At 41.3% G+C, this 23,449-nt stretch overlaps 1 protein-coding gene and 1 long non-coding RNA gene across 6 annotated transcripts in view; one reads left to right on the top strand and one right to left on the bottom strand.

The window, feature by feature from the left end:
• The first annotated feature begins 8,085 nt into the window (after positions 1–8,085).
• On the top strand, positions 8,086–9,598 carry LOC114912220 (uncharacterized). The gene is made up of 2 exons (XR_003798158.1): positions 8,086–8,242; positions 8,683–9,598. It is a non-coding gene; the product is annotated as an uncharacterized LOC114912220 (long non-coding RNA).
• Positions 9,599–10,668: 1,070 nt separating this feature from the next.
• The window catches only part of LOC108920542 (lysine-specific demethylase 6A-like), a 50,737-nt gene continuing 37,956 nt past the window's right edge, over positions 10,669–23,449 (bottom strand). For 4 of the 5 annotated variants that reach the window (XM_029257848.1, XM_029257851.1, XM_029257849.1 and 1 more), the window contains 17 exons: positions 22,214–22,360; positions 21,952–22,026; positions 21,714–21,821; positions 20,999–21,370; positions 19,720–20,501; positions 16,808–16,937; positions 16,439–16,544; positions 15,534–15,739; positions 14,916–14,977; positions 14,616–14,690; positions 14,130–14,278; positions 13,035–13,149; positions 12,454–12,641; positions 12,169–12,310; positions 11,731–11,857; positions 11,313–11,483; positions 10,670–11,157 (listed from right to left, as the gene is read on the bottom strand). In XM_029257848.1, coding sequence (XP_029113681.1) covers positions 11,128–11,157; positions 11,313–11,483; positions 11,731–11,857; positions 12,169–12,310; positions 12,454–12,641; positions 13,035–13,149; positions 14,130–14,278; positions 14,616–14,690; positions 14,916–14,977; positions 15,534–15,739; positions 16,439–16,544; positions 16,808–16,937; positions 19,720–20,501; positions 20,999–21,370; positions 21,714–21,821; positions 21,952–22,026; positions 22,214–22,360 — 2,985 coding nt within the window. In that variant the 3' untranslated portion in view covers positions 10,670–11,127. Of the gene's footprint in view, positions 11,158–11,312; positions 11,484–11,730; positions 11,858–12,168; positions 12,311–12,453; positions 12,642–13,034; positions 13,150–14,129; positions 14,279–14,615; positions 14,691–14,915; positions 14,978–15,533; positions 15,740–16,438; positions 16,545–16,807; positions 16,938–19,719; positions 20,502–20,998; positions 21,371–21,713; positions 21,822–21,951; positions 22,027–22,213; positions 22,361–23,449 lie in introns of all 5 variants that reach the window. The other variant, XM_029257850.1, reaches the window with a different exon arrangement.

Genomic DNA, 23,449 nt, shown 5'->3' with positions numbered 1-23,449 from the left:
AAGCGGATGCTGAGTTTGTGCTGTAGAGTTTAAGATAAGTCCATCTTAAATCTGTGTGCTTCTCAATAGTGCAGTCCCCAGCTGTGATAAGTGCTTTTCTAAGTGTTTTTATCAGTACCCCTTATTTACTTGTTTGGGATAATCAGAGTTCAAGCAGAGAAACTCTTGACAGTTTACTCAAAAGATGTGTCAGTTCAAAGAGAAAGAAAGCATAAATAGATGAGAAACAAATAATCGGGCTTTATAGACTTTGTAGACAACTCAGGCCAATAATCATTTTATGAGGTATACGTACAATTATGGCTGTGATTTAAACGGCACCCTTTTGAGATAAACCAGTGAAATATGCAAAAAAAATACAGAACTGACGTTGACATTAAAAAATATGCTAATTTGGAGCACTTTAATCAAAGTCAAATTCTGACATGATTTCTGAATGAATAGATGCAAAAAACCAAAGAGGAAAGGACTGGCTGAGGGTTCCGAGGTCAACATTTTGTCCTGGTTCTCATTCCACCTCGCGTTCTCGACTCCTTTCCTAATACACCTGGTCACCCGCTGTTTCAGGTGAAAGTCAGCCATCAGCTAAAAATACATTTTTAAAAAATGCAGTAATTCCCTTCTGTCATTGCTGAATACAGAATTCCCACTCTGTGCGTGGCACACCGTGGACCCTGGACAAGATAATCTCGGTACATTAACCCAAATGTCAGGAATCCCTCCCAGCAAACCACTTCCCTTCTGTGTTAGAGTTGCTCAGAGGTTCATTCTGCCAAAAACCAACGGACATTCTTCAGTTCCTCTTTCCTTTCCTTCCTCTCCCCCCCCCCCCCCAGCTAGCTCACCGATGGAATCTTACTGTCTGTGCATTCACACTTTTGCATGAGGGTGACGAAAAGAATCTGGCAATGAGAGGCTATGCCACATAAGTGTAACACCATTAAGGTAACACTTTAACTCGTGACCTCACTTAGGGCCATGGGCTCAAGACTTCGTCTGTATCTACAGGTAACTGTAGGAACCAACAGGTTACTGGCAATCGTAGTCAGTCTCTGTGATGTCACTGACCTTTTACCTTTGGGGTACAGTTAGATACGTTGCTTGAGAAGGTGCTGTCTGTCTCAGTATATGACCAGATTTCAGATGAAAGGAAACCGTTATGCAGCTGACATGGGGCTGATTGGTGACAGAGTAAAGAGAGTAAGAGGGCGTGATAAAAAATAAACAGCACATGACAGGACATGACAGCAATTTTCCATAATTCCTCTATATATAGCACCACAATGCTGTGTCCTCATTAGCCTAATTCTGTTAGGAAGCACGTGATCAAAAGGATGATAAGGCCAATATTGTTTTTCAGTAGAAATCAGTCATTAATTCCAAGTTCTATCCCAAACAGTATCTTTGCACTGCAAAAACTCATAAATCAAAATAATTTTGCCATTTAAGAGGCGGTAAAGTAGAGCAGCTGGTCGCAAAGTGGTCAGTACTGCTGCCTTTGGACCCATAGGTTCAAATCCCAGCTGTAAATTTACATTTATTTATTTAATAGACACTTTTTTCCAAAGCGACTTCCAATGAACTCTATGTAGTTTTATCAGCCCACACACCTTATTCACCAAGGTGACTTACACTGCTAGATACACTACTTACACTGGGTCACTCATCCATACTGTGGCATGCAACGCTCTGGGTTCGGACGAGGCGAAGAAAGACGTACAGGCAGCGTTCATGACAAACATTTATTAGAACATTGGCACACGGGAATAACACACTCGATCCAAGGACCCCTTTTCCGCTAGGACCGGCACCTCCAGCCAGCCTGCTCGGCGCCCCCAGGCTCTTTCTCCTTCCCATTGGCAAACACAGTCACCCCACTATATTCCCCATAAATCCCCCCAGTGGTTGAACACTTCAGGTTTTTCCCATAATCCAACTATTTACAATAAACACCTTTTCTCGCTCAAACTCATGGTAACGCAGGTCGTTCCAATACATAAGTGGAACACACTCTCTCTCTGTCACTCACACACTATGATGGAACCTGAACAGCATGTCTTTGGACTGTGGGAGGAAACCGGAGCACCCGGAGGAAACCCACACAGACACGGGGAGAACATGCAAACTCCACACAGACTGAGCGGGAATTGAACCCACGTCCTCTCACCCCACCCAGGTGCTGTGAGACAGCAGCTGTAGTACCCTCGAGCAAGCTACTTACCCCAATTTGTTCCAGAAAAATTAAAAAGCTATATAAGAGTGTAAATCACTGTAGGTAGCTTAACATTGTACGTTGCTTTAGAGAAAAGCATCAGCTACATGAATACAAGCAACACTCAACTTTATACAATGCAGCAGCATGACCATGAGAGAAGCAACACAACAGCAGGTTTCACCAAATAAAAAGTTTAATTGACAAATTTGTACCAAACAAATGAGGGCAATCTTCCCTATAAGGCAGAAAGCAAAAGCTACACTAAACCTTGTGGGGAAAAATGAACAGAACCACGCATCCCTAACTAAAACAGTACCTGCTAACCAGCACCATATCTCTTCCTTCCAGTCTCTCTGACCAGCAGCTTAAATGTCCACGGCGATTATTTCTCAACCGGTCACCACCGCTTTGGCTTGGCATGGGCAGGTAGTGGAGAGCAGTTCATCACGGTTCTTTCACCTCCTGCCATGGAACCACCACCCACCAGCAGCACAAATGCTTTCATTTGAGATGTCAAATGAAGGCCTTAATTTCAGGTTGTCCTCCAGACCCTGCTTTCACATATCACATTTCACATACCGTAAAAGAAAGTAGAAAAAGTTCCCTACCTGACACAATGGCCTCCTTGGCATGTAGCCTGAAGCACATCTTTACGCACAGGAGAGCTGTGCCATTTTTCCGGAAGGACTGATGCCTGGAGCGTGAACCTCCCTCTACCGTCCCATCAAAAGCAGCTTAGAGAGTGAGAATGCAGCTCCCTAATTTCAGTGTGGACCCATGACAGGATATTGACAAGCAGCTAACACAGTCCTGACACAAAATGGTTAAGAGCAGAGAGCGGAGCAGGAGCTGGGCCGCAGAAGTAGAGACGGAAGTCACGTTTCTTCTGGACGGAGCCGCGGCTCCATTCTTGAAAGTCACAGGCCGCGTCACCTGCTTGTGGCAGCAGGGCTCGTAAACGCTGCTCCACTTAGCATGACTGCAAATCTCCGCAACTTTGATGCCGAACTGCCAGAGGCCTAACTTCCTCAGCCACGATGACTCAAGTGCCAGAAATGCAAGAGCGCTGAGTCACATTTCATCCTGGATACGACAGAGCTTCCTCAATGAAATGATCTACTTTTACTCCCCCCAACGCCCGCCCATGTCGAGCACTCGCTGTAATGTGCTCCCATGTCAGCTGATGCTTTTGATGCGCTATCTGTATTTATGGAAATGCGTGCATTTGGTGATAACATGCAAACAACAACTGTTTGTCTTTTATCTGAATAAATTATAACTTTTTTCTGTAATTCTTGACATTAATAAGAGTTGGAATCTCCTCTAGAGCAGAGGCACAATGGGGGCCTGGAGGGCTCTCTGTGACAAAGGGGGCAGAGCAAAGCAGGAGGGCAAACAGCACAAAGCCCATGTACGCACACGGGAGCGCACGCCTTTGTCAAACCCGACGTCACACCTACCGGGCGCCACCCAGATAGCGGCCCAGGATCGCCGCTCTTTGCCTGTTTACACACGGCGGTGTGGTCACGGGATGAAACGGCACACGTCATCGGAGCGGCGCTGACATCAGGATGCCGGCGTCCGTGCGCAGCTCTAGCAAAGAAACGGCCGCGAATGGAGCCAAGGCTAACTTATACCGGGCGGTTTTCTCACGGGCGCACCGTACACGTTTGCGTGAGAGCGTAGAACACCATCACTTTTTCCACAAGGCCTATCTTCCAGGTTGAGTGGAAAAATAAACTGTCCCCTGTTAAGTTTAGCATTGTAGAAACACCTCCGTATTTGTCAGTCTGATGGTTATTGATTCAGCGCTTCTCAATGACTCTGTATTTCTTCATATTAAGTAAACATACGTTCAAGAACAGGGAGGTGTGGGGGCGTGGTGGGTTCAGCCAGTGCCCGCCATGTGGCCGGTGTGGAGTTCGAGCCCAGCTTGGGGTGCCCTGCAATGGACTGGCGTCCCATCCTGGGCGTCCCCCGTGCCCTGCGCTGCCGAGCTAGGCTCCGGCTTGCCAAGACCCTGCTCAGGACAAGCAGTTGCAGACAATGGAATGGAACGTTCAAGAACAGGTCAAACATTAACTGCTGACATCTACATATTTTCTCAGATTTTTATACAAGTGATAAGCTTAAATTCTTGTCCCTAATACATCCTTTACCAACAGGCTTTCAAGGCTTAAATTCGATAACAAGGAGCCAACCTGTTGCCAGGTTACAGATAGTTAGATGCACTGCAGGTGTAGATACTGCCCCCTCATGGTAATTCCCCATCAGTAAAAATGATGGTACTTTTCCAAGTCCAGTGTTCTTTTCCACTTGAGGTCAAAGGTCATTTTAGTACACCAGATGCAATACATTTACATTCATTCATTCATTCAGCAGGCGCTTTTCTCCAAAGCGACAGACATCTCATGCAAAATACAATGTGTGCATTACATCAGCAGGAAGAGATGCATAGATACAGACATGTGATTCCAAAGTGCAGTTTGTTTTTTTCAACCATGTGAACCAATGTTCATCACACAAGAATACTATAAAAAACAAAAATATTTCATTGTATCAAACCATTTAAGTAGTACAAACTTACTCATTTTGTACCTTTAACTGAACAAACACAAAACATAAAACTGTACAAGTTCTGTACATAGCAACTCTGTGAAAGTTTTATACTGCTGCATTCAAGAACGTACTCCACTGTCCATGCTGCCAACTTTTAAAGAAAAGGTTAAATGCAGCTTCAGCAAGCAGGATGAGTGGTTAGAGCTACTTCCTTTGGACCTAAAGGTTGCAGGATTGATTCCCACCTCTGGCTGTAGTACCCATGAGCAAGGTACTCACCCTAAATAGCTCCAGTAAAAATTATCCAGCTGTATAAATGGATAAATAATTGTAAATACCTTAACATTGTAAGTCACTTCGGAGAGAAGGGTCAGCTAAATGAATAAATGTAATGTGTGTTTCCAAACATATAACCTATGAAAAATATACACCATTAAGTAGGTTTCTTTTTAGGTGTGCCTCTTTATGCATAATACTCACCGAGATTAGTATACAACAGAAACTTCTGGAAATTAAACGTGCCATTGGAATGCTAAATCTTTCCAGTTAGAGCACAAGATCCACATTTTCTGCAGTTGTAGGAGGTCCTGTTGCAACTCAAAATGCACAAAAAAATTCAACTGGTGGTTTCAAATGACACCTAAAAGCTTTATTGATGTGCTTAACCTCAACCCTAACCCCCATTCACTTTATGTTCATGACTCAGTCTTAAAGCAGCTGAGATTCAAAGCATTGTTTTGGTATTCCCCCTTACTGTCGTGAACCTTGAACACATTAACATCTTGTGGAATATACAAAGGCAAGGTCCTGTTGACAAACAAGTGGAGACTATACAGCTCCCAAAGACCTGCAGGACGGAGGGGGGTCAAGAGCACGCCGGGATCGCTTCTTCACTCATTAGGACCTCGGCTGAGTGTGACCCTAAATAGCAGAAACAGAACCCAGGGCTTCCTGTGACTCACACAACACAAGTAGTCACTAACCTGGGAAGAAGTTAGGGGATTTTGTGATGCCGCTATCCTACTTTTCCCCTGTAAAATGATGGAATTTAACGTTATACTGATAACAGATGCATTCCCTAAGTTATCTGCCCCATAGTTCAGCACATGCTGTCTATCAATGACACTTTCAAAAGACTAAATGTTTAAATGCAGCCAAACGATATCATTCGTCTGTGGGCAAGTACCATTCCTGCACTGCATCCTGAAAAAGTGGTTTTCAGAGGTATGGTTTCTCCAGCTAAGAACGCACAATGCCGAATTACCCAATCGATTACTTCAGAATACATTGCCATTTACCATATTCTGCTCTAAGAGGATTTCATTGGTTTGTGTTGGAGAACTTCTACATAAAAGTCAACAAGGAATTTCATTTCCAGAAAGAAAAGTAAGCTATCAGAAAATTGTCCTTGAAAATGTGTTCATGTAACAAGTTATTCAGAGCTTTTAAGTGAGGTGTGAGAATTGGGCAGATGTGTTTAGGCAGAGGAGAGTTCTAAAAAATTAAACCCTTTTAATACCATCTGGACCTCTGGTTTTTACATAATCGCTGATGATTATAGAAAAAAAACTGGGCTACTGAAAGCACCGCAGCTATCAATATAAGAGAAAGTTTTCAGTAGACTTTTGATGTGGTAACATACAGTACATTAAAATGGACACAAGAAAGAAGTGTACACTATACAGCAGCTCATAAAAGTGAAGAAACCTGCTTTACATTTCTGAAAGAATAGTCTACAGCATCCTATGGGATGGATTCATCTGACATTCACACAAACACAACTCTTTAAGAATGTTTTATTACTGGATGAGGTGATGGAGGTTTGCGATTCGAAATGGTTCAACTATCAATACACCTTTATGCAACAACCTTTGTGACACTTTTCTCCAAAGCCACTTCCAATGAACTCTATGTAGTGTTATGAGCCCACACACCTTATTCACCAAGGTGATTTACACTGCTAGATACACTTACACTGGGTCACTCATCCATATATGAATGAAACACACTCTTTCGCTCCGTCACTCACACACTATGGGAGAACCTGAACAGCATGTCTTTGGACTGCGAGAGGAAACCGGAGCACCTGGAGGAAACCCACGCAGACACGGGGAGAACATGCCAACTCCACAGAGACTGAGCGGGGGTCGAACCCACGTCCTCTCACACCACAGCAGCACTACTCGCTGTGCCACCATGCTGCCTTTTAGATTCATGTCTTTGCATCCAAACCTGTCCTTCACTGTATGTTTTTCTGCGATATATATCACTCCAGAGAAAAGAATCTACTCAATGAATAAATGTAAATGCACACAATTTTTGCTTTTGGTCCTGGTGTACCAGGTATCCCACTGTCACGTGGGCTGAGGCGCTCTCACTTCCGCGGTCAGTGTGCCCTTTTACTGAACACACACAGGCTGCAGATAGGAGCCGGTGCCCTTTGCTTCAACACCATGAAGTAATTTCATAGTAATTTCTTAAGAGGCGACTTCCGTTTAGTCACCCAGCGCGAGGCTCGTCGTGTTCCACATCCCGCGCGCGGGCGTCGCCGATGACTGGTCACGAGCCTCTGACTCACGCGGCTGCGAGCTCCTAACCGAGTCCTTGTGTTCGCAGCCCGCGAAAGAGCGGGGAATGAAACGGGTCTGCGTTTCAAATGGAAATGTTTAACATATCATAAAGCCGGTGTGTTTAGTAACACATCCAGCGCTCTGCACCAACACACATGATCACGTGTCCAGTCCCGCAGCAACTGTCTGAAGGCTTTTGAGGAGCTTTGTCGTTCCGTCGACGCGTTTCAACACAACAGAGTACTGCAAAGTCAGTTTGAACAAGTTTCTAACTCCAGCACTACGCAACACGCTAAAGACAGTGTAAATGTAGGGACGAGCTGCGAGTTTGGACCACTGCGTGACCCGGGTCTCCTGTGACATTTACCTGCTTGCACCGCCCGGTTTACCTTGGATGGATGGGCGGTCTCACTGGCTGGGTGGGGAAGGGGAAGTGGAAGGGGGGAAGGTGCCGGTGCCATTCCGTGTGTGCCATCACCGCATATCATTCATTCATTTCTTTGGAAACAAATACAGGTTTTTCACTTAAAGAAAATTAATTACAGAACACCAGTTTTTTAAAAAATAATAATACATTAATCGTCATCTCACTCACGCATACAACGACACGGTGTGCGGAAAAAGACGCACTCCGAAGCAGTGAACGCAGTAGACTGTGAACGGACTCTTTCTTGGGAAATGTTGCCGCCTGCTGGTTTCCTGAGTGCTCCGCACTCCACTCTCACATGGGCAGACAAGACAGACATCGATCGCTTCCCGCCACGCCGCCATCTTACTTCACGTCTTCTTCAACTTCAAGGCTCTCTGACCTCCGCTGAGTGTACGCATCCTGAAGTGGAAATACTGCACAAAAAAACATTAAAACTAACGATAAGGATGACCTACGCTTTTATCCAAGGTATAAAACAAACGAGCAGTCCATATTTAAGTCCCATGATTATATTCCAGTACCTTGGCTTCATCTTCAAATGGACAGATAACGTCGTAAAATACTTTGCGATGAAGCCACAATCAAAAGTTAGTTTTTGTACTATGTTTTGTTCTTTTACTTCATAATTTCAAAACGAGAAACTGTCTCTTTTTTTTTTTTTTTTATTTGCCACATGGAATATGGAGAGGAAACTGGCTACTGAGAAGAGGTGACTAGAAATGCATTCTGAGATAACCATTCATGGACAGGGAGTTAGTTAACTAAGAATAGAAAGCAAAAGCTGGCGTGTCTTAACCAATGTTCGTTTTCTGCATTACGATTACGGATCTGCAAACCTTCCAGATCCTTGAAAAATTCTGGCTTGAAATTCATCCATCCATTTTCAGGAGTTGCTTTATCCATTGCAGGGTTGCAGTGGTCCAGAACTTATCCCCAAAAAAAAGCACAGCTCCTAAAGGAGAGCTACATACTGGATGGGAAGCTGAACCACCACGAAGCATCAAGAACAATGAGGAAACCAATCCGAGTGAAGGACATCCTTAGATTGCGGGAGGAAACCCGTACGCTGCCGGACCATGCAAACTGTACACAGGGAGGTTTGAACCCAGGGGTCGGGACTACGAAATGCAAGCTCTACCCTCTGCACCACTGTGCCACCATCATTAGAAATGGAATTCCCAACACAGCAGGCACAACTATTACCGTAACACTCAAATTTGATAACTGGTACACATATATTGTTGTGGAAATTATATTTAAGCATGACACAAAATAACTGCACCCGCAGACCATTACTTGTTTCCATGCACAGTACCACTGGATTTTTCTTTTTAGAACATACTTAATGCCTCACTATAAAAAGCGGAGGACAGCCGGGGTCTTTGTTCTTACTTGCAAGGGTGTTGTTACATAAAGGAACAGTCAGGCAATGCAGTCATTAAGGAAGACATGTATTTGTGAGTAATTGCAGAGCAGCATTTGCAGAACTGAGGTTTTGATCAAGACAGACATGTGAAAACACAGGCTTCTCAGCGCAGCTGCATTCTTGACATTTAAACCCTAATGACTAGCAGGTTATCCCAACAAAAGCAAGAGCAATAACTAATGGTTGCTTTGGAAACTGAGTGAGACAGAAGGAAGAGCCAATTAAAAACTGCACTTGGTATTCCAACAGGTAATAGAATTGATGTTCCTAATGTTGGTCATTACCAAGAAGCAGTTTAGATAAATATTCATAAGCATCATACCACTTTATCATGTTTCTTTGCAATGAAAAGGAAATAATTTGAATTCATCAAGTAGTAGCACCAAAAAAAAAAAAAATCACAATACCACAAAGCACTGTAGTTCTTTCAACATCGGTGATTCTCAGGGACCGTGTAAAAATTCAGTTTAAACTGAAAAGAATGCTTTCATTTATTTGAAAACCAACTAAATGTTTAGAAAATAGCAGCCCATATCAAGTCTGATAATGGATTACATGGCAAGTGAGCATCAGGGATGCAAATGAAAGAAGCTTGGGTCCTATTTCAGCAACTGAGACTCTGCACCAGACAACTGATTGTCCTTAAAATGTAATAATAAATAGCTACTTACAAGGTCATACTGACCCTTGCTGAGGACATCTGTGTAGTTTTTTTTTTTTTTTTTTTTTTTTTCTTCCCCTCCCCCTCCTTTTTTGTAAATGAACAAGTTACATTCATCTCCAGAATGTGGGACAGCAAGTAGAATAAAGTAAATGTAAAGCAAAGGTTGCTGGTTGAAGTACCAGGAAGTACCTTGCTGTAGCACCCTTGAACAAGGTACTTAATCTGAACTGTTTTGGTAAGTGGTATCCAGTGGTAAATTGTAAGAAAAGGAACTAAATTTAATGTATAAATTTCCTGGTGACATGCAGAACTGTGCTCAAAGAAAAACTAGAAGGAAAGGAATATCTTAAAGATGAAGATTTTGGTTTAATAAACTCATAAAACATTCTTAAAACAATAAAACAATTTTAATGTAGGTCTGTACAATGCTAAGCAGTTTTATTTATATATAGAAAATGTAATAGGAGTAGTGTTTAAAATGACAAAACTCCTTAAAATTTAATGGCAGGTACTCTGGAAAAAAATAACAGCATTCCATCCACAAATATTTTCAAGCAATAAATATGTATTTATAAATAGTGTAAATTTACATCAAGATTAGAAACAAAACAAAGAAATAAAATCTCAAATTAAAGTTTATTCCTTATTCTATGTGCAATCCATTTTTCTTTGTGACTTGGCTATATATTTCTTATTTCTTCCTCTTTTTTAATCCAAGAAACTGAAAAATTAACATATGTTCAAAAAACAAGACAAACATAAGATGTAAAAAAAATTATCACCTAACTTGTCACATTACAAATTTTTTTTTTTTTTCCTTTTTTGGATTTTGTTGTCCAAACAGACTTAAAATTTCTATCTACCATACAAAAGACCAGCTAAGCTAGTACTCATTTAAGGGGGAAATCTGAAAGAGAAAAAGGTTGAGTATCAGCCCAGAAAGAATACAAAAGAGAGGCGGTTGTCAAGTCAGTAGTCTTTGTGATGTTGCCAGTTGTGACAATATATACAAAACTTTATTATTTTTGTTTCTCTTCTATATAAGTACAGCTGAAGCAGCTGTAAACAGTCCTGGGGGGTGGACACCCACCCCCATCCCGTAGGTTGACACTCCGCACTTGGCAGGTTGCATAGACACACAGCTTTCAGCCAGCAGCCTTGTGGGATAGCTACAGAAACCAGACACAACTGGGTCGCTTCCTGAATATCAGAAATGTTTCACCTAGTTCTTGTTTACTGTCCATGGAACAATAATTGTTAATGTCAAGATGAAGATGAAGGCAAAGGAGGAGCCTGTTAAGAGTGAGAGAGGACAATTAGGGCTATGTTGAAAAAGAGTTATATCTTCATTGGAAATACATGGAACTCCTCAAAAAGCTTCATAAAGCTAATAACCTTCACTTGTACTGACATCAGCTGAACAGAGATTTTTTTTAAACAATACTCACTAATGTGAACTGGTCGTAGACTTGCATCAGGTCCTCCACTGAGTACTGTTCTAGCACCACAAAGTTCTCCAGGTCAGCACTGGCCTTGCGAGCACAGTCCTGGCAGTGCACCACGTAGGTCTTCTGGGAGCTACTCTCGCTTGTCACAAAGAGCAGGTTGAACACCTCCACCTGAAGGACAACAGTAGGGAACAGAGGTCAACAATGGACTTCACATTTACTTCACATAAAATGAGCAGACTCCTAAATCCCACATTAATAAAACAAATCTTAGGTGAATTTAAGATGAAATTTTAGTTTTCGTTGAAACGTGAGATGAAAAGTGTTATAATATTGTTCACGATAGCTGTGGCAATGTTTTTCCCTCAAATCTTTCCATAAATATAGGAGAACACGAAGCCACACGGCCCACACTAACCTCACAGATGCTACAGTAGTGAGCAGGCTCATCTCTGGTCCTCCCATGCCACACCATCTCCTTTCCAGCTGCTAATAGGGCCTCCTTAAGCAACTGGCACTGCTTTAAAGTCCTCAACAAGCAGTACCTGCAGGGAAAGCAATGTTTCACATTATGAGCGACTCACGGGGAACTCTAAACGGATTTAACATTTTCTGCCTATAAGCAACATTTAAATGTTGACTAACAAATGAAATCTCAGGGTGAAATTAAAGGAGAAGTTTAAAATTTTTAAAAAAAAAAAAAAAAAATATCATTACAATACCTTACCATAGCAACCAATTCACTGTACAGGACTCTACTCAGAAATTCTTTAACACATATAAAAAGCCTAATCTTTCAGGAGTCAGTGTAAACATGCAGCTACATAATTTACAAACAATAGATTCCGCAACTCACTTGATCATTTCAAAAAGCTTGTGGTCAGAAATTTTGATGTTCCTTGCCATGTTCCAGGAGAGGTGGATCATGGGAACAATGGACTTCACACTCTGCAGTTTATTCCACTCATATCGCTCCACTGCCAGTTTGTACTGGTGTCCTGCAAAAACACAAAAATAGCACAGATGCTACTTCAACAATGTTTTATAGGACAGGAGGTGACTCCTATAAAACCTTGCCTGAGTATATTCTGAGATTTCAGTGAAAGTAAGCACACATGCTAACATTACAAACTAGATGCACCTGTGAGTGGGCCGATGTTCCAGGCTATGTTGTTGCACCAGCCAACGGCTTGCACCCAGTGCACAGTGCCCGCATTGATCCACACCAGGTCCCCTGGGCGCTGGATAAACCGGTATACTGGCACATTGGCCTCATACAGATCCTCCAAGTTGGGCCACCAGGAGCCCATTAGAAAGTTGATGTTGTTCCTAAAAAGAAAGAAAAAAAAAAAAAAACACTTGATTACAAGTACAAAAGCTATGGAGCAAACTGATTTAATTAGTATTCGGAAGATATGTTTAAAAAAACCCATATGTTAATGAAATATTACAGATTAAGCAGATAAATTGCATGACTGAAAATCAAGACAAAAAAATTGATGACAATTCTAGGTGACAGATGACAGCAATGCCGTTAAAATGTCATGAATAGATAAAGGCAATGAATGCAGTACTTTATAAACACTGAAGCGAGATAATATGACTGTGCTGACTGGCAGACTAGATGACATGAATGTCGTGATACTCATATCAGACATTTAAGTCAAGTACCATACTGGCCATCAAAAATCCTATTGCTACTGTGTTAAGTTGTTCTCGTACTTTTCACAAAAATCATTCATAACACCCCAGTAAGGCTCTGGTACGGCGAACCATTCACAATCCCCAGGTCCAATGTTGATGTTAACAGAACAGAAGTTGTTGTTTTCTTGATGACCTAAAAAAAAGAGACACAAATCATTGTTGGCAGTCAACAACTTCCCCTCATCTTTTAAACCCTAGATATTCCCAAAAAAAAAAAAAAAGTTATTTAAAATGGCTGCCACTTTTACAGTTGTGCAAACAACTTTGGCAAAATACAAATAATTTCATGGCAACAAATGTTTTCCTATTGCAGCTTCCAGTGTTCAAAATGAAGATACAAAACTGTAATTTACTAATCAAACAAAAATAAATGTTTGTGGTTCGGCGGCAGCTGCTGTAAACGTTTCCGAATGTCTCAACTCACTTTCTGTATATTGACTCTATGAGCAAATCATTCGATCTGCAATAGCAGACAAGTGAAATGTGAAACTGTGTCATTTTCATGACCTGTTGAAGATCCTGCGCTACTAGCCATCAAAAATAAATAAATGTAAAATATGGTTATTTAGAAGACACTTTTTCTCCAAAGCAATTTACAATGGATACTATGTAGTGTTATGAGCTCACACACCTTATTCACCAAGGTGACTTATACTGCTAGATACACTACTTACACTGGCTCACTCATCCATACATCAGTAGAACACACTCTCTCTGTCACTCAAACACTATGGGGGAACCTGAACAGAATGTCTTTGGGCTGTGGGAAGAAACCGGAGCACCCAGAGGAAACCCACGCAGACATGGGGAGAATATGCAAACTCCACACAGACTGAGTGGGGATTGAACCCATGCCCTCTTGCAACACCCAGGCACTGAGAAACTGCAGCGCTACTCGCTGTGCCACCGTGCCACTCATTTCTCACAAGTATGTAGGACCTGAGAAGAACATTCTTATACATTAAACAAAATCTCTAGCATGTTCCTCAAAAAAAAAAAAAAAATTCCCCTAACCTTTCTGTGGACTTGTATAAGAACTTATGTCAACATTAGCTAAACTGAATACAAGAGCGACGGTTTTAGTTAGGTTTGCTGTGTAAGAGGTGCACTGACCTGGTGTCCTGCTGCCAGGAACCTTCATGTAGAGTTGGACTGTGTTCATGCCCAGAATGGTGTGTCCCACATGGCTCAGAAGGTTTCCTGCAGACACGACGCGTGCAAATGCTGGAAGCTTGCTCAACTCGTGCAACTGCAACTTCCACCTAAAAGAAGCACAAGTCACGGATTGGAAAATGGGTTCTTCTGTGCAGACACCCCTCACACAGTCAGCTTTTTACTTTAACAAGAGATTACTGTGGTCATGTCCAAATACCCTGCTGGAAAGGCCCGTTTCATCTGGTCTTACATGTGACTTTGAACAACTTGTAGAAGCGCTTTTTAATTGGTAACAATAAGAAGCAGATCAATATACAAATTTGGTGTATTTATACCCGACAGCAAGGATATATATAATATAATGTGTGTGTAAAAGTTATAGATTGAAGCTTAATTTTCAGAAGCTGCAGTTTGAGCCGTACAGAATCCATACACAACACTCACTTCTTCTCATCTGACAAGTCAATGTTTGTTCCAAACTTGATGTGTTTAAAGGGCCCTTTCCTTCGTCGGCTCACACTAAAGGAGAGAGCATACATTTCATATGAGGTACAAGCTTACAGAACTTTTCCTACACATTTACAGGAAATATGTTTACATTTATTCATTCAGCAGGTGCTTTTCTCCAAAGCAACATCGCAGAGAAAAATACAATTAGTGCATTACATCAGCAGAAGCAGAGACTTGGCTGCAGACACGTGATTTTAGAGTAGAGTTAATATTTGAACTTGATAGTGAACTCACTTCTCAGAAGATGTTGATTCTGAATCCGAGTGGTCTTTTTGGCCCTTCTTCTCATTTTCCTCCTTCCAAAACATTAAGAAATTAAAGAACAGATTTTAAAAGAATTCACTATGCTTTACTACTTTGTTAATATTTAATTTAGCAGAAAATTCTGAAATAAAACAAGTTACAAGTTTATAGTCTCACCAAATGTTTTCAAAAGAGATATACTTAACAGTAACAGCGTTGTTAAAAAGTAAATTTGCTCTGGCATTATGATGGGCAAACAGGCATAGTAGACTTCCAGGTGTTTTGTAACAATAAGTATGTTTAACAGCCAAGGACACACACTTTAAAACAGAAAACCCTAGTCCTTTAAATGACTGAACTGTTTAGTGTTCAGCATTTTCCCCAACCATCAATAATAAGCAGAATTAAACTCCCCCCTTAGATTTTATTTATAATAATAAAAAAAAAAAACCTAAAAATAGCTACAGTACCATTAGAAATATGACAAAGCAGAATTAACTACATGTGAAAAACATTTAAAATGGCATTAAAATATTTAATGATTTAATTTAAATCTGATTTGAGGATGGATCTAGATTGTCTGCCTTTATATCTGGCAAGGTAACTGACCCTCAGTGACTCCTGGAAGGAAGAGGCCTGGTACTGGGCATACTTGGCAATGGTGGTGTGTGAGCGGCTGCTCTCACACCGCCATGTCTTCCTGCTCCCCAATACATCCCAATTCTCATCGGTGGGCTGGGAGAGCTGTGTGCGCACCTCCACCAGGTGCTCTGGATTGGCCTCTACCAAGGTTTTTGTGGAGAACAGGCCCAGGTCTGACACCAGATGGAGTGCCATATCATAAGAAAACACAATAAAAAGAGGAAATCAGTACCAAAAAATGAAGATGCGGCTCTGCTGTATGTCAAAAACATCCTTTAAGAGGAGAAACATCCATCTACATAAAGGCAGATCACCACAAAATGAAAAAATTAAGGCTAAATGACATTGTAAAAGTAAAGTTGGGAGTTATACAACATTGCCACTTTATAGTGATAGCTACACAAAAATGGAAAACTCATGCTGATGTTAGATACTACACAAGAAAAGAACATAATAATAAACCCAAGAAAAACCTAATAAGATACAAGAGACACCGTATGTTGACAATGCTGTTATATTCTCGGGGCACAACCCTGAGCGGTGTCACGTGTAATGAGTCTGTACACATGCAGGTGGTGGTGTTGTCAAGCAGGTTACAGTCATATGACCAGCAGCCCTAACATGACTTAGGAGTCCTTTCATATTCATCCACTGACGTTTACTTATCAGATAATTCTTCGAAGCAGCATACAACTCAGAGTAAACAAAAGTGCATTTCACCAAGACAGAGAAAGCTGCAGACCGGTGTTTCTCAAATTACAGTCATGTAGCCCAATACTGTTTTTGCTAGCATATATTGCACAAAGGCAACCTCCTGAAAAAGCATTCTGAAAACATAGTAAGTATCTCTGAACCACGGCTTAAAAACTCACCGAGCTTAAGAGCGCCTGCCAAGCCACGGATCACTGTGACCGGATTTGATGGGTTTGTGCAGAACTGATGTAGAGGTGGAAAGAAAGCATCTCTCTTGTTTTCCAGCTGTGGACATTTAAGATGAAGAAAAAAGGCAAGTGACAACAAACTTGCGGTTTCTCCCCTTTTTCCTCACGCACTGACATATCATGCATACAAACCACAGAAAACTTACTACTGTAATAGCATGATTATCAATTGTGACTTTTGGGTGAATGCCATCATGCAAAAGGTTAGGACTACAGTGTACAAGCTCACACATCATCCTGTGATGAAAAAGACATAAAAGCAGTCAATTCAAAGTTCAATTACTCATCTGTTACACTCACATAAATGCTAGGGGTGGGGGGGTTGAGTTTGTCCTTTGGCAATGGAGGGAAGGGTGCAGGTGGTAACCGTGGAGGAGGGCATTTGTCCAACAAGATGCTACTGGTGGAGAGACCATTCTTTCCCAGGTTTCTGTTAGAACAAAAAAGTTTGAGGACAGGCATATGTATATTGCATACAGCAGTTCTATTACTGCCAAGGTGAGTTCAATAATGACTAAGCATGTCTTCAAATGTGGGGGGAAACTGGAGCACCCAGAACAAATCCACATGAACACGGGTAAGAAAATGCAAACGCTACACTGACTGAGCAGGGATCAAAAATGAGTTCTCTTACACCACCCAGGTGCTGTGAGACAGCAGTGCCAGGTACTGTGCCACTATGTCCACCCTAATTTGAACCCATTATGCAAAACATAAGACGAAATGCACGGTACTATGTGGAAAGGACATCAGTTTAGTCCACTGCTGGCCATTTATAACATACAACTAATTTGTGGAAATCTCCACACCTCCCACTGCAAACAAATGCAAAGAATCCAACCAACTAAATACAGGCTGTGCCAGTTTGTGCAACAAAATAAGCTATTCACTAACAGCATGATTAACAAGAGATCCTCTTGTTCCAAGCAGATGCATAATGACTTTCACGTCAGACACTTTCACATGTTCAAATCAGGATAAGACTTTCTCTGCACTGTACCTGAAAATACCTTATTTACACATTTATATGATTCATTATATGATATGTTCATTACATGATCACTTCAATGCTCTGCAAACAAGCTGATACAGGTGATCATTCACATGTCACCAGTCGAATCAAATGATTCAGGTTGAGAGTCTACACTAGACATTAGGAACCTGGACCTAAAGTACATTTATATCTAATCATTAAGCATATGCTCCTCTACAAAATGACGTAGATCTCATGAAACAAAAACCCATGAAAAGAAGTTCCACAAAAGAGACCAGAAGTAGAGTCTGACAAATGGCTCCAACATTACAGGTTGTCAGAAATTGACATGTGCTTACAGGAAGTCCCTGTAGCTTTCTGGCAGACAGTGATATACTTCTAATGAACTTTATATAAACAATTTTTTTTTTTTTTTTTTTTTTAAACATTGTCTTTCAGTCTCAAAGAATGGCAGTAGTTGTATAATAGGTTGTCTCAACTATAACACTTTTATAAACGGACACTAATGTAGTGCTGAAAAAGTGTGACGAACTGTGCTGAAGCTAATTTTCATGCTTTCTCATTTCTCCAAAAGACCTGTCAAAATGGACAAAGATCAGTCTTTCCACTTTTCACACTCAGCAGCAGGGGCTGTTATCGGACAAAAAAATATATTTCTTTCACTATAAAAAGAAGATACAACAGTTATTCAATTTATAGCAAACAACATTTACATGAGCCTATGAAGAGACCTCATGGACCAATAAGAAATAAATGAGAAACAACAAATAAAACCACATCTTTAGTACTGCCATGGAGAAACATTGAGTCAGAGGTTAAACTTTCCATGCATTATCATTTTGCATTGTTATTCACCACATTTATTTGCATTAGTCTGCATGATTATAATGAATTAACTGTATTTGAATGTTTTCAGAAAAACAGCCACCTACATATATATCTAGAAAAAAACTGCTGCAGAAGTAAAGATGTACTATATACCTAAGACTTTTACAGGGCTGCTCTCTGGGGGTTCAAGGGCAAATTTCAGTGGAAGTATAACCAATAAGTGAACCTTGTTTGATTACTGTTCTTCCTTTCCATTAAACTGGCTTGAAGTTTTCCCATTACAGCTGCATTTAAATTGATTATTTTTCATCTTTCCATAAGGAAAAGAATCACTAATATATTAATCAGATTCAGTGTAGGATGATTATGAAAACATCAATCACTAGAACACAGGAATCTTCATTGCATCCATAGAAGAACTGCAAAATTCATTACTGAACTTCACTGCAACAAGCAACTACCGGACAGATTTACATCAGGTCACTGAATAAAAATTAGTTTAACATTTTTTCAGAACAAATACAAATCAATGATTTGATTAACATTAAAATATGGCCTAAACACCACAATACTGTTGGGGGGGGGGGGGGGGGGGGGGAATTAATTCTTTAAATGATTCAGTTATTGGAGACTAAATGAATAAAACCAAAACAAAATTAACTCTGAATGCAAAAAAATTACAAAAATTTTTGAATTAGCCCAGATGCTTTTCTTCCTAGATGCACAGAATCCCCACACAACCTGTCGCAGGAAAAAACGCCTGCAGGACACCTTTAAATGGGCCCTCAAAACTGGGGGGAAAAAACTACTTAAAAATTCATTCATTCCATAAAATACTGAAAAAATAATTTAAAGGTCTTGCAGATCCACACTTGCATAAGAGTCATACTGGGAATAAAACATAACTGTCTACTTAAACATGAGGCAAACAGACTACCATATAGAAACATTCACAATTTGATTGTCTCATCCGAAAAGTCTCAAAGCTGCTCTATTGTCAAATGTAAAAGCACTCAATCCTCCACGACATTTCATCTGCACGAACATTTCAACTTTGCTTGAATGTCAGTGCACCTAGAATAAACTCTTTCCCCCTTTCAGCATGAGGTTTTCCATCATTCTTACTTTGTCGAGTGTATAAACACTAATTATAAAACCAATTTCAGAACTGATTAGCAGTACATAATTGCTGCTCATGACATTAACTGAAGAAAAATCATTGAACCAAATTCTACACCGTTAGGTGGTCTACATAGGGAATTTCATTCCTCTGCTGTGCTTGTCTTTCTTCCGAATGACGTTACTGATAAGTCTTCAAGCAAATGTTACAGAAACTACCTATATAATCCATGTTTGTTATCTGTTGGGCACACACCAGCAAGTGACTCACCTGCATGCCTTGAGTACATCGGCTGAGCTGGGGTAGATGGACACTGAGGACAAAGGTGTCAGCAAAGGGCTTGGTTTGTGGCATACTGCAGGAGGGTCCACCTTCTTTGGGCTCTGAGAGTCCTCTGGGTCCCTTCCATTCACAGTATGCCCCAGTCCAACCGAGGGGCTGTTAAGGCTGGTAACACTGTTTGCGGTGCCTTGTTCCACTGACTTAGGAGAAGGAGTGGCTGTAGACATGGCGGAAGAGGGCGAGGAGGAATCCGAATTCTCCTGGACAGCCAGATGAATGTTGTTGACCTTTTCGCAGACTCCGGGTGTCCCATTCCTAGTGGCTTTTCGAATCAACAAGGCAGAGAGCTGAGGATTGTCTGAACTAAGTACACCTGGTGACTTGGCTTCCGTGTGGCCGGGACTGGACGTGGTGTCCGCCACCACCTGCTGGACATGATTAGGGAGTCCATCTACGGCGGTGGTGTTGCTAGGTGTCCCCGCCAGTTGCCTGCTGCGATCAGGCCCTGGCGGAGCACCATTCCCTGAGGGCCTGCTCTCTTTGGTTAAGGTAATGCCTTGTGGTCCACCTGAGGTAGCAGCGGGATTAGGGGAGGAGAGGTGATTGAGAGCGGCCCCCTGCGGTAATGAATTGCTGGGCATGGTGGGAGGTCCAACCTGATTCTGAACACCAGTGCCAGCTGCCTGGGAGTGCTGGGAAGCCCCAGTGGAAGAGAAAGTCTGTTCGCCATTAGGACCAGCCAAATGCGAACCTGGACCTTTATGAAGCCCCTAGAGGAAGAAAGAGAAGGTGTTTTAATTTGCTCAAGGGGTACCCTCTAGGAAGTATTTGTTCCTTGTGGTGAGCTCTAAAAACCAGTGCCTGTCTGATCAATGCTCTGCACTCCCATACTCCAGCACTTCATTAAACGTGACACACTGGTGGCTCTTTTTAAGTGATTAGCCCAAACTAAAGAGAAGCAGGAAGCAAGAGTGTCAAGCATGTCAGTAAAGCTATAGCACAGCAGAAGGATACTCCCATTCCATCATACCAGAATTTAGCCCCTTAAATTTAGGATACTGTCAGACTTAGAGCAATACATAAGCAAAGGTCTATACAAATCATTTTAGCTAAGGTTTTCATTTCAGTGTTTAACATTTTTTTTTAACACTGTGAATGTTGCACAAAGCCAAGATCTGCATCAAAAGCAATTCCCCTCCTCTTTTATCGATCATCTTAAAAACAAAAGTTCTACCTAGAAGCAGATGTTGCAGATAAAAGCAGCTACCTGAGAGGAGTTTGTGTGCTGGGTTTTCCATTGCTCCTCTGTGCTGCTGCAACAGCTGCTACTGCTGCTCGGGCTCGTGCAGTTGTGAGGTAGTGCGTTTTGCTGCAGGTAAGGCACATTTCCATTGCTTCCCGCTCCCGCCGCATGATTATTGCCTACAGGAACAGTGTCCAAGTGAGCCGGTGCTGGGGTGGAGCCAGCAGGGAGGGGGCCGTTGGTTGTGGCCTGACCGCTGCAGAGCGGACGGCCTGCGGGCTGTGAGCCAGAGGGCATCCGGGACAGTACAGCGTGAGGATGAGGTGGCAGTGAAGGGTCAGCTGAGGGCCCATTAGGAACCGTGGCTCGCACCTGTCCAGAGGATTTCTCTCTCATCTGTGTGAAAAACAATACAAATTCTTCTTTTTTATTTGATGCCATGGGTTCACGCTGTCCTTGAAACGGACAATTTGGCCATTTCTCAATTATAAAACATTACACTGAATAATGTGTGCATCTGGATTGAAGTATAACCCAACTTGGCCAAGGAAAAAAACAAATTTAAATCTACATTCTTTATGAGGTAATCAATCACCTGTCTGGATCAATTCATTTAATTTAGATTAATTTTTCTCAGAGGGTGGAACGTGTTTTGAAGTAATTTCCTGCCAAAACACTATTCACAGGAATGTGTTTAACCATGGGAAACAATGTGGCCCACATTACTATGGTTGCGCACCTGCTGCTGATGCTGCTGCATGAGGGTAACCTGGCTTTCCAGCTGTTCCAACATCTTTTGCTGATCCGGCTTGAGGGTCACTCGGTTGGCCCGCAAATGATCCAGGAGCTGTGACATCCAATGGGAAAACATGTACATGAGTCATGGAAGTCGTCCATTTGTAAGAAGCAATTTTCTACACTAAAATTAAGCACTTGTATTACTCTTTTGTGAGCAGTCTCAATAAAACAAAGCACACCTGCAGCTTTTGAGGCGTTAAGCACCAGTTGGGGACTTGCTGTGGTAATGGATTATTTGCCCAAGAGTCTGTACTCTGTTTTTCAGATTAAAAAAAAAACATTGAAGATATGAAAATTAGTACAAAACAAAGTTCATGATGCTGAGAGGTCATGCTGTGATCAAAGTTTGTTAATGAAGAAATTTAAATTAAAAAAAAAAAAAAAACATCTCTGAAGAGCTTCATCTGGAAGCAGACACTCATTCTGGGAGGCTGTCATTACTTTTGCTGGGCTCAACGTCCTCTTCCTCTTGGCTGGGCTGGACTGCTCATCTCCCTGGTTAGATGAGCCCATATGCAGAGGTAATGTCTGTGATGGAGCATGTTGCTGCCCATGACCACCTTCATTATTTTGATGAGGTTTACAGGCCTGACACAGAAAAAGAGCAAAAGCAGCAGCTATGATGTTCACCTTTCTTTTTTCCCCAAAAAGATACTGAATGACAGGAAGAGCGGTTCTAGTTTAAAAAAAAAAAAAAAAATCAGCCCCCCCCCCCCCCCGGGCAGATTTAATAAGCAAACCACCAGTCCAGGTACACATGTGCCTGGATCTAAATCCCTTTGGGAAAATTAACACATTATGAATTATGTAACAAAACAGTGGTACCTCTAATTAGACAAGACACACATTCTCAAGGCAAGCTCATAGTGTCAATGCAGCTCATAGAATAGATTTTGTAGTCTCCCTCAGACAATACACAAGACTGATTCAGCCACATGGTGTCTTATCTTTTCAAAAAGACCCTTGGATTGTATAATGATAAAACAACTTGGAATTTAAAAGTACTATGACAAGTGATTCGGTAAACAGTAATCTAAAAATGGGCCAACACAGGGAGTTAAGTTTGAATTTACATTTCTCAGGACAATAGCACTTGAGAAACATTAGGGCAGAGTCATTAATGATCAACATTGCATTTGTTTTATAAAAAAAAAAAAAAAAAAAAATTAAATACTGCATGTTACATTCTACTGCACAACAGATGGACAAAAATATTGTTCTTTAAATATCTTTGCATACAGATTCTGTGCACAAATACATACATAGTCACCATTCAAACTGATCAGCCTATATTGATGGTGGGATCTAGTCAGTCATCCATGGTATTTCATTTTGATGACCAGCAGTTGTCTGAATGTCAGGAAAATGAATGGGTGGGATTGCACTGTTTTGATTGTGGATGAGTGCCATGGTTATATAAGACAAAAAAGACATCCCCAAATAAAAATAACTTCTAAAAATTAACAATGGGGAAACGATATGTGGAATACTACACTGAACTGCATGAACAAGGTACAAGCAACTTTGTCAAGTTCAACCATCTCAAAGCCATATGGAAAAATCATTAAGCTTTAGTTAATCTATGTACCATAGCAAAAGGAAATGCATTTAAATAGTGAAATTTCAAAATTATAACACTAAAAATGTTTTGCATATAGTTCTGGCACTAGACAGTTT

This window comes from Scleropages formosus, chromosome 14 (genome assembly GCF_900964775.1).
Source record: "Scleropages formosus chromosome 14, fSclFor1.1, whole genome shotgun sequence".
NCBI lineage: Eukaryota > Metazoa > Chordata > Actinopteri > Osteoglossiformes > Osteoglossidae > Scleropages > Scleropages formosus.
Note: the sequence above shows the minus strand (reverse complement) of the source record. Positions and strands in the feature narration are given on the sequence as shown.